This window comes from Aethalodelphis obliquidens, unplaced genomic scaffold, assembly GCF_003676395.1.
Source record: "Aethalodelphis obliquidens isolate GAN/ISIS:26980383/991018 unplaced genomic scaffold, ASM367639v1 scaffold63, whole genome shotgun sequence".
NCBI lineage: Eukaryota > Metazoa > Chordata > Mammalia > Artiodactyla > Delphinidae > Aethalodelphis > Aethalodelphis obliquidens.
This window is the reverse complement of record NW_020838007.1, coordinates 5,313,403-5,327,631: the sequence shown is the minus strand read 5'-3', so window position 1 is coordinate 5,327,631 and position 14,229 is coordinate 5,313,403. Positions and strand designations below refer to the sequence as shown.

The 14,229-nt window shown below is 34.1% G+C and overlaps 1 protein-coding gene across 5 annotated transcripts in view; it reads left to right on the top strand.

Annotated features, from left to right (window-relative positions):
- ANKRD12 (ankyrin repeat domain 12) overlaps positions 1-14,229 on the top strand; it is a 114,564-nt gene that overhangs the window by 49,809 nt on the left and 50,526 nt on the right. For 3 of the 5 annotated variants that reach the window (XM_027088601.1, XM_027088602.1, XM_027088606.1), the window contains exons 4-7: positions 585-653; positions 4,867-5,013; positions 8,513-8,713; positions 10,059-10,201. In XM_027088601.1, the coding sequence (XP_026944402.1) occupies positions 585-653; positions 4,867-5,013; positions 8,513-8,713; positions 10,059-10,201 (560 nt within the window). The remainder of the gene's footprint in view (positions 1-584; positions 654-4,866; positions 5,014-8,512; positions 8,714-10,058; positions 10,202-14,229) is intronic. The other 2 variants (XM_027088604.1, XM_027088603.1) reach the window with 1 other exon arrangement.

The window sequence follows — 14,229 nt, the reverse complement described above, 5'->3', positions numbered from 1 at the left end:
CAGCATTCCGTATTCTTAGCTGATAAACTTTGTTTTGATTTAGGCTACTTTCTTTCTAAGATGTCTTTTGTAGTGGTCAGTAATAATTCATGTTATTTGAAATGTTTATAAATTATAGAAAGGTCCGTGGTCTAGAATGATACTGTAGTCCGAAATGTTCTATTGTCTTCTGAATAGTTTTGGCACTCATAGAACAAAAAGAATGATGCAAGTCCACTATTCAGGTTTTCTAAAGACAAATTCTAAACAGAAAAACGTGATAAGAGTACTGCCTCTTTTATCATTATTCAGAGATTGAAAAAATATATCCTCAAAAGAGATGATATGTTTTAATAAGCAGCCTCAGTAATAACTATTATTGCAAACTATGTGGTTGACTTTTTCAACTTTAAGATCAAAGAAACTGAAATCTTAGGCATTGGCCAAATCTGTGTTTGAAATGTACTTTTGGCTTTACCTTAAAAATTATCTTTTGGAAAAACAATGATACATCATTGTGGTCTTTTGAAAAATGTTGGTTTGTTGAATTCTGCATTTCCCTTCGTATGCTTTTTTCTTTTCTCCTGTCTCTTCTTATTCTGTAGATTCAGATCCAGGACATACAAGTGAAAATTGGGGGGAGAGACTTATGTCTTCTTACAGGACATACTCAGGTAATTAGATTATCAGGGGCTCCTGTTTAGCCAGTGGTTTCTGTCACATTTATAATTAACTATTGTACTATAAGTAACTTATTTTCAAACCAATATATAGGTATCTGTGGTTGAATAAGTGAACTATATGAGTGACACAAGATTTTCCAGTCTTCATTTGAGATCTCCAGTGCATCATGTCCAAGACATACTCTGTGTGAACGTTACAAGCAGGACTCCTGCACACAGCCACTCAGGTGTGCAACGCAACCTGGGGGCACCATTCATGTAGAAAAGTGTGAAAGTCACCGCCTTGGAGTTGTGCGGTGCAGCAACGCCTGTGGGAAGGTGCCCAGGGCCCTTAGTGTCTTAGCTGTATGCCCGTCACACAGTATTACCATGTGTAGTGATTTTGATAGACAGTGTCGTCTTACTCTTCAAACATGCAGTGTTTTTTTAAAAACACATCTAAAAATTTTCAGTTGACCTCTTTAGTGTATTGACTTTGCTGCCCCTGTTGAATTTAAAAGTAGATTAAAACACCAGGTTTCCTGGAGAAATGCCATTAAAGAGTAAATGTATCCCCTAGTATGTGAAAACTAAATTAGTTAAGTGTTTTGATTATCTTTTTTTTTAGTTTTTAATGAGCTTACATTCTTATGTCTGAACTTTTTAAATGTAAAATATTGTTCAGTCCCTGAATGTCCAGTTTTTACCATATGACATTTAACTCTAAAAGCTGAAATAAAATTTCTGTTTCTGATATACCTTGTATTCATTTAAAAAATTTGTGGGGTTGGTATAGAACCAAATAATTATTCTTAAAATTATGCTGAAAGCTGTTAATTGAGCTGATGAGTCAGTAATACTTAGTTATCAAAATTTTGGGGTGGGAGGCAAGTTTACAATCTGCCTTAAATTGAACAGACTTACACTTTCTGTGGAGTTAGGTGTACTTTTCTAAAGTGGGGCTCCTAAGTACCAAGGTGCACCTAAAAGAGCTGTATGTAATGAAGCCATCCATGGTCTGAGGATCTCTGCTGGAAATCAGAAGATATAAGCACCCCCCTGTCAAAGATTGTGTAGATACTTCACAACCAGAGAGTAATTGGCAACGTTTTTCCTCAGAATTGAAGTATATATACATTCTAAATCTGATTGATTTAATTATGTTCATCTGTATTTGAATCGTAGGTTCCATTCTTTCATGCCTTGTACAGTGACTGCTTTGTGGGAGAATGTCGTATTTAGTTTTTGAGACACTAATAGGCTTATGAGCTAGTTCCCCAAGAAAAACAGTTTTGTCTCTTCTCCTTAATATACTTAATTGGGATGTGACAATGTTGAGCTTTCTGTTTATTCTGACAAGACCTGGAAAGAAAGCACTGATTTTCAGGATTATAAGACTGAGACATCTCTATAATTCTAAAGATCCTCTGAACCGTGAAATAAAGAATTTTGGATTGTTGAAAAGTCCATATCTGTTTTTCTTTAGTCTTAAGTGAATCACCTGGATTTTTCTTTAAAAATCTCTTAAGGTGGCTGAGTGGAATTTCAAATCTATTAGTATAGATTGAGTATATGTGTCAGTATTCCTGTGTTTAAATTTTAAAATTCTGATCTGTCATTCAAACAAATAAGTACGTATTTCAGATACTGAAATTTGAAAAAGTACCTAACTTTTTCTAATATTATCGTATATGATCGTTTTTTACTTATGACAGGTCAGAGGAGACAAGTTCTTCACAGGATAGATCCCAGATAGTCAGATTTGAATGCTTTCAACTCACACTTTGGGACATACTAATCTAAGATTTATGATTTTGAAGAATGGTGTATAGTTATCTCTAACCTAGCTATCTTGCACCAGCTCCTGTTCAGTTACCTTCTTTTCCAGTCTCATGTAAAGCATGAACTCAGACAAATGGCTAAGGTAACTCAGAAAAAATAGAGTTCATATTGAATGCTAGTATCTAATTTGAATTTTTGCTTGAATATTTGGAGTATATCCAATTTGTTTGTTCTTTTCCAAAATGTAGTAATTATATGTTTGCTCATTTGGCAGCATGGAATTTTAATAATGAATTCATAAGTGTCTCACTTTCTTCTGTAAACTGAGTGTATATCACTTTAGAGCATATTCTTTTTTTTAGGAGATCATTACAGGTGTAGAGGAACACAACTGATTTTTGCTTTTAATCTTAATCTCACTGAATTTCCTTTTTTTTTTTTTTTTTTTTTTTTTTTTTTTTTTTGTTCTTGCGCAGCATGCAGGATCTTAGTTCTCTGACCAGGTATCCAACCTGCACCCCCTGCAGTGGAAGTGCAGAGTCTTAACCACTGGACCGCCAGGGAAGTCCTAGAGCATATTCTTCTTAAAAGATTGTATTAAAATCCAGTTAATATCAAAAATCAATAGTTTTGCAAATGAGAAAATAAAAGACAAAATTTTTCCCAAATTTTAGGAAGTATTTTAAGGATAGATACTGTGTATTTTTAATTTTACTTCTTCCAGTTACTGAACTACTTTTTTTCCTTAAAACAACTTTTCTACTTTCATTAAAATTTTCACACTGTTAAATATTTTAATTTTGGATGAGAAGTACATTCATTATATTTAAAGATTTGTTATTCAGTTGGAAAACTATTAAAATAACAATTGTGGTTTCTCATTAAATCAGAGAACCAAAGCATACAGAATGTTATTAGGAGAAAGTATATGTTTCAGAAAAAAACAGCCTTCTCCAAAAGACATATTTAGGGCTTTATAATACATTTAGTACGTTGGGTGAAACACTGTGCTGAAACTGGCTTTATACTAATTGGATCATTAATGACAATGAAATGAGAAATAAGAAAATAATCTATTAGAACTATTAATAAAAGCTGACATTAAAAATCTTGAAATTCTTTGTTTCTGTTATGTAAAATTTTGCAAATATCAACAAAACGGACATTTTAGGAGCTGTTGAATTTTGAGTGATTTGTGGGCAGCAGAGTTTAAACATTAGGACCTCTATAATTTTTCTAGGTCATTAGGATGCCAGTTTATCCTAATTAACTAAGTGGTACACTGCAAGTTTTATGTCTTAAATTATAGTACGGTAATATTTAAATAATATCAAATTTTATTAGTTTCTTGAAAATTTTACCAGATCAATAAATGCTTATCTCCTGGAGTAGTCTAGCTGCTGGCCACATCTGCCTGAGAAAAACCACAATATTGACTACTAAGCCTTCTCTTCTTCCACTCAGTTTTGCTGTTTTACATTTACTTAAAATTTTTACTAATTTATTTAATTTTGTAGCCCCTCTTTATACCACAAACCTGGATCAGTAAATCCCAGATATTGGTACAGGGTTTCCCAAGAAATAAATGCCTAGACAGTTAATAGTCAGCTCATCTCACAGGGCCACTTGAATTAATTCCCAGAAAAGTCCTAAAGGAAGGAAGGAAGGAACAGACACCTGTATTTCTTTGACCTATGGAATCCAGTTCCATCTGAATTTTCTGTCACTTAATGGGGAATGCTGGCTCCATTGCCAGAGATTTGCCAAATAGCTAAATCTGAGAGCTGACTTTATGATGGATCAAATCTCTTTGAAAAATCTTAGACATTTTTGAATCTTTTCAGGATCTCTATTAACCATCCCCGGCCCCTTACCGCACACATATGGAATCTTTAATTTGCTCAGTTTTAGCTTTGATTAATACTGTTCCATGTTCAGCTGTCCTATGACTGAAATAAAGTGATTTGGCGTTTTTTTTCAATAATTACTCCGTGTGATGTGCTTTGTGTTAAACACCTCCTTAGAAGATTGTACAGATTATTAGTGGAATTAGGGAGGTAATATGAAGGAACGTTGCTATATAAACTTATCAATAATAGAATAAAATTATAATGAATGAAAGAGGCATTTCAAAGATGTAAAACTAAGGAATGTTTGAAGTGTTATTTAATAGAACAAATCATTAAAAATTTTACTAGTACTAAATTTCCGAATGTTATTAATTTTCTGAAAATTACACAAGACTATTTTTTTTCAAAGCATTCAGGAAGAAAATTGCTTATATAATAAAGGCCTAGTGCCCTTTTGTCTGCCTATTGCAAGTTCCTCTGTGACCCTTGTTTCTCATAAACATGTATCATCTATTTTTAAGAAGTCTCCTTATGTTTTACTTTTGAGTGCTTACATTTGTTTCAGATTCTTACATATTTATTAATAATTCCAGAGAAAGAAGGTCCAGAAAAGAAGAAAACAAAAAAGGAAGCTGGAAATAAGAAGTCCACTCCAGTTAGCATTCTTTTTGGTTATCCACTCTCAGAGCGAAAGCAGATGGCACTTCTTATGCAGATGACAGCAAGAGACAACAGTCCAGGTGACACTTACCATCATCGAGTTCTTGTGTGTTCATAGTTTTCCTCACACTGTAGCTTTGTCTTGACAATTTTTTTTTTATAATGACTGTCTTTGGACTTATTTTTACTTTATTTATTTATTTATTTTTGGCTGTGTTGGGTCTTCATTGCTGTGTGCAGGCTTTCTCTAGTTGCAGCGAGTGGAGGCTGCTCTTTGTTGTGATGTGCGGCCTTCTCATTGTGGTGGCTTATCTTGCTGCAGAGCACGGGCTCTACGCACGCGGGCTTCAGTAGTTGTGGCTCACGGGTCTAGAGTGCAGGCTCAGTAGTTGTGGCACATGGGCTTAGTTGCTCCACGGCATGTGGGGTCTTCCCCAACCAGGGATCGAACCCATGTCCCCTGCATTGGCAGGCGGATTCTTAACCACTGTGCCACCAGGGAAGTCCTTGACAATAATTTTTAACTACTTTAAATGTTTATCCTTTCTTGGATTTAATCAGTTTCTTATAACATAAGTTTGCAATTTTACATTTATTTGTGTGACAATTGCTTATGCCTGTATCATCCACTAGATGAAAAGCTATACACGGGCAGGGACCTTTGCACTTAGTGGACATTCAGTGAATATTTGTCAACTAAAATGAGTACAGTTGACACCTGAACAACAGAGGTTTGAACTGAGTGGGTCCACATATATGCAGATTTTTTTCAATAGTAAATACTGTACTACTGCACAATCCGTGGTTGGTTGAATTTGCACATGCAGAACCGTGGATATGGAGGGCCCAACTGTAGGTTGCACACGGATTTTCAAATGTGAGGAGGGTGGGTGCCCCTAATCCCCGAGTTGTTCTGGGGTCAGCTGTAATTTAGAATTGGGTCAGTCAACATGAGAAATCTGTTGCAGAACTGTGTGTGCTTTTACCTTACTGCAGACATTTTTACCCCAGTTTCTGTAAAGCTGCTTCTGGGTTTATAGCTTACTTTTCAGTTCATTAGCACACTGCTGTAAGCTGGTAATCTTATCACATACTTTTAGAAGAGTGTAATTCATGTTTTAGTGTTTAAGATCTGCTAAAATTTATTTTAAAAGGAAGAATATCTGCAGTATACTATGTAAATTTATTTCATATTTCATTTCACACTTCCAGTTAAGGTGTTGTGCTACTTGTGTGTGTGTGTTTATTCAAGTAGTTTACCCTCCAGAAATGATTAAAGATGGCTCACCAGCAGGATGAAAACGAAGAAGGAACAAACCAACTTGCTAACTTATTAAAAGGGGTTTAAAAAGTAGATAAAGCCCAGACAGCTGGACTGAGATAGTTATTACTACTGAGCATTGAATTTAGCTCTGCATTCTGGTAGCTCACAACACAAAAATTTTAAGTTGTATAGTTCTCATTGACCAATACAAGAAGAAAGTAAATCACTTTTCTCTAGAGAAAAAAAATTTGTTTTGGCTCTGACTTCAAGGCGTCTTTTTATATAAGACTTCGGGTAACATAACAGCCTGTTGAAATGCATTGAAAAAGACACAGTTTTTCTAGTGAACTTTTCCAGTGTTAGCTCTTTTTTTAAAAAGTGGAACAACTTGGTAAAATTCTTAGAGTTTCTATATATCATAGTTTCATTAAACATGAGTGTATCTATATCTTTCACTAATAAAAACACGTTAGGGCTTTCTGCTTTTTTAAGTAGGGCATATTGTTTTGGTTATTCTTCTGCCTTTCCACCCACAACTGGGGAAAGAGTGTGGCCAAATTAAAGTTGTTTACAGTGTTAAACTTTAAATGTTTCTGTAAAATGTTGACTTTGAGTCGGACTTAATAGTTAGATGGGAAGACTTATTTTTTAAAACTGTTTTTTTAATACTATGAACCTCTATCCATAGAGTAAATTAAAGAATTAATACAGTAAGGCAAAAAAGCCTAAGCCTCCCTCATTTCCAATGATCTCCCCCCTTGAGAGGCGAGCAATATTAACAGTTTATTTTCTAGAAAATTTCTAGATATAAACATGCAAACATATATCTTTTGTTGCTGTTCATTTTTAAATATAAATAAGATTAATACTATAATACTGTTCTGCAGTTGGTTCTTTTCATTTAAAGGGTACATCAGTCATCTTTATTAATATATGTAGAACTAGAGTGGAGAGCTTTTGAAATAACCTGTTTGCCATCTTATAGATATGCTTGGAATTTAGGGTTCATTGTTTTATCCATTACATAATTCGTTTTCCATGTTTTTGTTTATTCTGATTGCCATTATGGATAGTACTACTGTTATTTTGTCTGTGTGTATATTATTTTGGAATGGCTAAGAAAATTTTATATGAATTAATTCCTTTCAAGTTGTTTGAATTTAAAAATGTCCTTTTGTTTTTAAGAAGTTCAACCACTAATTTTCTAAATAAATAACTTGACTATAAATATTATAATAAGAATCATGTATTCATTCAACAAATATTGCATGAGTACACTGTGTACCAAGAAGTCTTCTAAGCAGCCGAGATACAGTGATGATTAGACAAGGTTCATGCTCTTCTGGAGTATACATTATAGAAATCCATAGATAGGAAACTGTTACTAACTGAATGTACTTTAAAATCCAAAAGGTAAATTTTAAACTTTTTCTTATTGAGAAAAGGATGATAATGCTTCAGTGCTCTAATCATGTCAGTTTGCAGGGAAATCATTATATGATATCAGAAAATGATTTTCCATAGACTTTTTTTCTCTTAGAGCTTTCTCTTACAACTTTTAAATAGTTGTAAATTTTCAGAGTTAATTATTAACACTGTACATATGTCTTGAATCCTTAATTGATTAAGAAACTAGTTTTTTGTTTTGTTTTTTTCCCAGTTCTGAAATGGGGAGTAGAGGACTTTGGGTGTCATCCAGTTTAACTTTCTTGTTTTTGAGAAAGAAACTGGAACAAAAATCAAAAGATAGGAATCAAAGCAAAGCACTTTTTTTCCCCTCTTTTATCACCCACTTTTTAAAGGCCTTTTTCTAGACTGTCCTTATTTCTCATAGATATTAAGCTTCATTTCATACTAAAATCATCTATGACCTTGATTTGCACCTAATAACAGAATAGAACTCCAGTAGTTTGAGTCAAAGGTGTAAACTCTAGCCTTCAATGTCATTTCATCTAGTTCTTGAAATAGTATCATAACATGCCATGAAGAACATGTTTTTTTGCAGTTTATCAAATTATTCATTAAGCAAACACTTTCAGGGTGCATACTTGATATTTTATTATCATTTTAAACCAATTCTATAAATTGACAGAATGAAACATTTTTTTCTTAATTGGCTCCTGCAATATTTGATAACCCTAAAGGAAGATCTACTACATGTAATTGGGTCAAATTATTAGTGTATCATCCAAGTCAAGTTTCAGGTTGTTTGGGTGAGAAGATATTCCCCGTTAGCACGTTACCTATAAAAACCTTTAAATGAATATACAAAATATTTAGTCTAGAACTTTTGTTAACTTTTCTCTTTCTTATAGATTCCACACCAAATCATCCATCACAAACAACACCAGCCCAAAAGAAAACTCCCAGTTCTTCATCTCGACAGAAAGATAAAGTTAATAAAAGAAATGAACGTGGTGAAACTCCTTTACACATGGCAGCTATTCGAGGAGATGTAAAACAGGTCAAAGAATTAATAAGTTTAGGGGCAAATGTGAATGTGAAAGATTTTGCAGGTAAGACTTGTAGTTAAAGACGAATACTCAGGAACTAAAATTCTGAGTTTATCATCTAAACAGATGCTGGTTACAATTTAATCTATACTCTTCATTCCTCTTTCTGAAATGAAAGCGTTCTAAAAGTATAATTTAATATAAAACTATTTTGGAGTGTATACCTAAAACCCTGATCTCTGCTACAATTCATTGTCAGTAATTACTCAAATACTTAAATATTAAATGTGCATTTTATTTGGCATATTACCATGTAATTTTTTATCCAATTTAGGTTCTAGGTGAACCACAGTTAAATAATGTTTAGACCGTTTATTAGCTTGAGCACAAGGACTGTAGGAGAGTGGCAGTGTTGTTTCACACAGTAAAAGTATTGGGGAACAATGTAGAAATTCCCTTTAGTTTCACATACTACAGTACCCTACCCTCCCATCCCCCAGGTTCTTTCTTTTTCACAGAAATGTGGTTAACAATTTGGAGGCTGTCCTTTCTGTGCACTTGCAGGATCATATATACAATGAACATTTAGTTATATAGAGACTTTTTTTAAAAAATCAGATCACTCTATCTGTGTCAGCCTGTAGTTCTGCAATCTCTCCTTTTTACTAGTGTCGTACAGATATTTCTGTCGGTACATGTAGGTGGTTCTACTTCATTCATTTCAACAGCCACATAATAGTGTATAGAATAGATTCCGTGGACAGTACTTCAGTAACCCTCTTGTAGAAATATATTTGTGTATAGTTATGGAAGGACGATATTTCAGTAGAAAGGAAACTGCTAAATCAGAGGAGACGCATATTTAAAATTTTTTGAAAATCAGGCAAATGACCCTCCAGAAAATCTTTTATCAATTTACACTCCCATCAAGAGTATATGAAAGAGCCTTGGGTGGGGGGAAGAGATAAATTAGGAGTTTGGGATTAACATATACACATTACTATATATAAAATAGGTAAACAACAAGGACCTACTGTATAGCACAGGAAACTATATTCAATATCTTGCAATATTGAAAGACCCTAACAAGCTTATTTTGCCTTTTTCTACTTTTTCCATAGTTGAGATGATTGTTCTAAATTATAGCAAGTTATTGGATAAGCTTAAATGTTTAGTACTTTTGTCAAATAATTTAGTCCCAATGGAAATAATATGATTGTGGATGAACCTTCTGTAAAATTGGCGGTTTTCTTAGGTACTGATTTTCAGTAACTTGTTCATCACTCCTTTTTCCTTCTGTACTGTGTGCATGTAGAATCAGTATGTCACACATGGTTATGTATCTAAAAAGCATATGTGTTGAATTAGTAGAAGTGAACCATATGTTCAATTAATATTGTAACTTTAGGTTGGACACCACTGCATGAAGCTTGCAATGTTGGATATTATGATGTTGCTAAGATACTTATAGCAGCTGGAGCAGATGTTAACACACAAGGATTGGATGACGACACTCCACTCCATGATTCTGCTAGTAGTGGGCATAGAGATGTGAGTATGATGGAAGGAGCAGTAATATACGTCTTCAAAATATAAATTTAATCCAGTCATTTAATTCGTTTCTTAGTCATACGATCTTATGTCATATTTCACTCATTGCATGATCAGCTCATCTATATTGTATTTTTTCTACCTTCTAATTGCTAATTCCTATCATAGATTTAGCATTTTCTTTTCATAAAACCTATTTAACTTGGTAATTAAACAACTTGGCAAATATTTAGTTAAAAGGCCATTCTACTGTCAGATAATTAGATGCAGCGGTTAAAGCAGATTGTACTTAAAATAAAATTTTACATTGTCATGATGCCTTTTTTTAAGACTTATTAATGATTCCTCTATATATAACATCTGTTGCTGAATTTTAGCTGACATTATTATTCAGATGCTTATGTATATAAGAAGACATGATTTAAACAAACATGATTATATATGCTTGCAAATTTAATGGCATGTTTAATTTGCTTTGATGTAATATTATGAACCATGCTGGGTTTTAAATTCCATTTTCATTTTCAGTCTCTGGCATGCTGACGTCAAAGCCTAACCAGTCTTTGTTGTAATGTAGCTTATGTTTTAATTGTGCTTAATGCTTAGCTCCATTACTATAACCTGCTTATAGCCAGAGCAGATCAACCTGGGGCACTATTAGCAATGGTTCTAAAGTAGGATTTTGTTTATCACATAAGTAGTTTTTCTCTTTCACTTAATTTTAACTTCTATCAAAGAATACTTGTACATAGTTTAGAAAGTTGAAAAGTACTACTTAGCTTATAAAGATAACTACCTGCTCCCTCCCATCCCTCCGCACTTCCCAGTACCTTTAGCCAAAAGCAGCTCTTGTAGGTGTTTCTTCTAGTAGTTATCTCTTTATTTCTAACAAGATGGAAGCTATTTTGCTTTTTATTTTTTTTAGTCACTAGTTATTGACCCCCTGCAAAGGGTTTTAATATATATTGCTGCTCAGAGACGCACAAATTTAATATAATTGTATTTTCTCTTGGATTTTTGTTTATTACCTTGGTTACTACACTGCCTTGTTCTGATTTTTCTTATTTAGTTTTCCATGTATCTATTTCTGTACTTCCTTACTCTCTCTGACATAACTCTAAAATGCCCCTGAATAAGGTCAAACACATTGATCAGTTTATTATGTTTGAGAATATCCTTGTATACAAGATATCTTGTATCCTGCTTTAATTGGGACTAGCTTCTCTCTAGATCTGTTGCATAGATGCTGTCTAGGGATTTGTTTTTGCCATTAATTTCATGTGAGATTCTCAGTCTCTTCATGAGATTTCCAGTCTCTGGCAGGAGTGGTTGTGAACCACATTACATTAACTTCTCACAGCAATATTTGTGTGTTTTCATTATGGGATAAGAAGTGTTGTAAATGCTTTCTTTATACGTATTAATTTAAAAAAAATATTTATTTATTTATGTTGGCTGTGCTGGGTCTTAGTTGCGGCAGGCAGGATCTTTGTTGCAGCATGGGAGATCTTCGTTGTGGCATGTGGACTTCTTAGTTGTGACATGCAGACTCTTAGTTGCAGCATGCGGGCTTCTTAGTTGTGGCATGAGAACTCATATTAGTTGTGGCATGCATGCAGGATCTAGTTCCCCCACCAGGGATCGAACCCAGGCCCCCTACACTGGGAGCACAGAGTCTTACCCACTGGACCACCAGGGAAGTCCCAGTATTATTTTAATCATCGCAGTAAATGAATAACCTTCTGGTGTTTCTTGTTGAAACTGTATGACCCATTGCATTCCAGTACCCTCAGCTTCTCCCAGAACATGGAGAAACAAAGACACAGGAGACACAAAGACAAAGACGCACTGGTCTAAGATACTCCCAAGTTTATTAAACTGATATGAGTTCAAATTAAGGGACTAAAAAGGATAAATATCAGTGTTTTTTTAAGACAAAGTGAGGTAATAATTCATTAATCTGGAAGAGTTGTTATTCAGTACACTGTCTCTCCTCTCTAGTGAATAACGTAAAAGGATTTTGGTCATCTCATACCTTTGTGCTGGAAAAGTCCCTTTTTTTTCTCTTGTTAGCAGCAAACATTCTCTGCCTTATTTTCTTTTTTGACACAAAAATTTCAGTGTCGTGGTGCCTGTTTTTTAAAAGCCACTTTAGTTGAGAAAAAAAATGGAATTTGGAGTGAAGATAGATACGAATTCAATTCTGGCCTGGCCAGTTTCCCAAATGAGTGATCTCAAACAAGTTACTTTTTTCCTCTCAACTTCCATTTTCTCATCTTTAAATCACATAATAAATAATACCTGTCTAAAAGGGATATTTTGAAGGAAAAAAACGACACTGTGCACATAAACATACCTTGAAATCTAAAATGTTATAGAAATGTCAGAGGTCAAAGATTAAAAGGCAACTTTTATATTGCTATTTTTCAAATATACTCAGATATTTCGGAAATTAAAGATGCCATTTTTCTCATTTAAATCTTTCTATAAGGTATTTTTCATAATTCTCAAGTTATAATTTTGAAGAAAAATGTAGCCTGTAACATTATTTTTCCTAAACTGATCCTTGCTTACCATCATTCCAGTCTTTTTTGCTCCCTTGACAATTCATACATACCTATGTGATAGCACTTACTATATTATTTTTTACTCATGTGCATGTCTGTTTTCTTCATTGAATTTTGAGTCCCATGCATACCTGATTTATGTTCTGGCTGTGCTATTTTAAATACTGTACTTACTGCCCTTTTTTTAAAAGCATTATTGATAGTTTATCAAGCATGAATAGTTTTTCTTTAAATGTTGCATAAAAAGATTTCCTGATTTCTAAATGTAATGTTAAAGAACTGTGCCTTATGAGTAAGACATGTTTCTATGAATACAAGTTTCTAAATATGCACATTGCTGCAAAATATTTCCAGAAGCTGACCTTTGAGCTCATGTACTTACAAAGACTCAAACACTATTTCCAGTCTCCTTCCAGAAGGAGACTGACATGCTATTTTCAAGAGATCTTTGCTTTTCCTCCTACCAACATGCCTAGGATAGTAGGAGTCACAATTCAGAGCTGTTGAGGGTTATTTTCTCCTTGTTCTTTTACTTGTCCCCAAGGAGGAGGAGGGAAATGAGATATACCAAAACCCATTGGTATATATTTGTACCATATATTATGAGTCTCCTCCAAAGAATTAGATTTCTTTCACTCAGTAACACTCATGACAACTTCAACCATCCATAAAACATTTCTAAGGTAGGAGAAAAAGTTCTGTTCTAAATTGTTTCGAGTAAGAGAGGATTAACATAGCTTACTAAGAACCTAATCTTTGGCCTACCTTTCACAAATGTGTATTACTTCATAATATACATTCTTATAATAGTCCTATTCTTAGTTCTATTTTAGATACTACCTATGTTTATTTTCTTCTTGTCTCATCATTTTTACTTACTTCTAATTTACTATGTTTTGGGGTTTTTTTTTTAAATTTTTTTATTTATTTTGACTGTGCTGGGTCTTAGTTGAGGCACGCAGGATCTTCATTGCGGCATGTTTAGTTGCGTCATGTGGGATCTTTAGTTGTGGCATGAGGACTTAGTTGAGGCATACGAACTCGTAGTTGTGGCATGCATGTGGGGTCTAGTTCCCTGACCAGGGATTGAACCCAGACCCCCTGCACTGGGAGCACGGAGTCTTACCCACTGGACCACCAGGGAAGTCCTCCTGCCTGCTCGTTTTAAGCAACTTTAAGTTACTTTAAATTCTTTCTAGAATAAATAATTTTTTGCATATGAGAATGATCTGTAAAGTATTGGTTATTTAGGTTAGGGTTATTGTAGCATGTTTGAATGAACGAACTGTCTAATCATAGTCAGGAATAAATTTTTTTTAATATTTATTTATTTATTTTTGGCTGCATCGGGTCTTAGTTGCAGCACATAGGATCTTTCATTGTGGCGCGTGGGCTTCTCTCTAGTTGTGGCATGTGGGCTCAGTAGTTGCGGCACACGGGCTCTCTAGTTGTGGCGTGTGG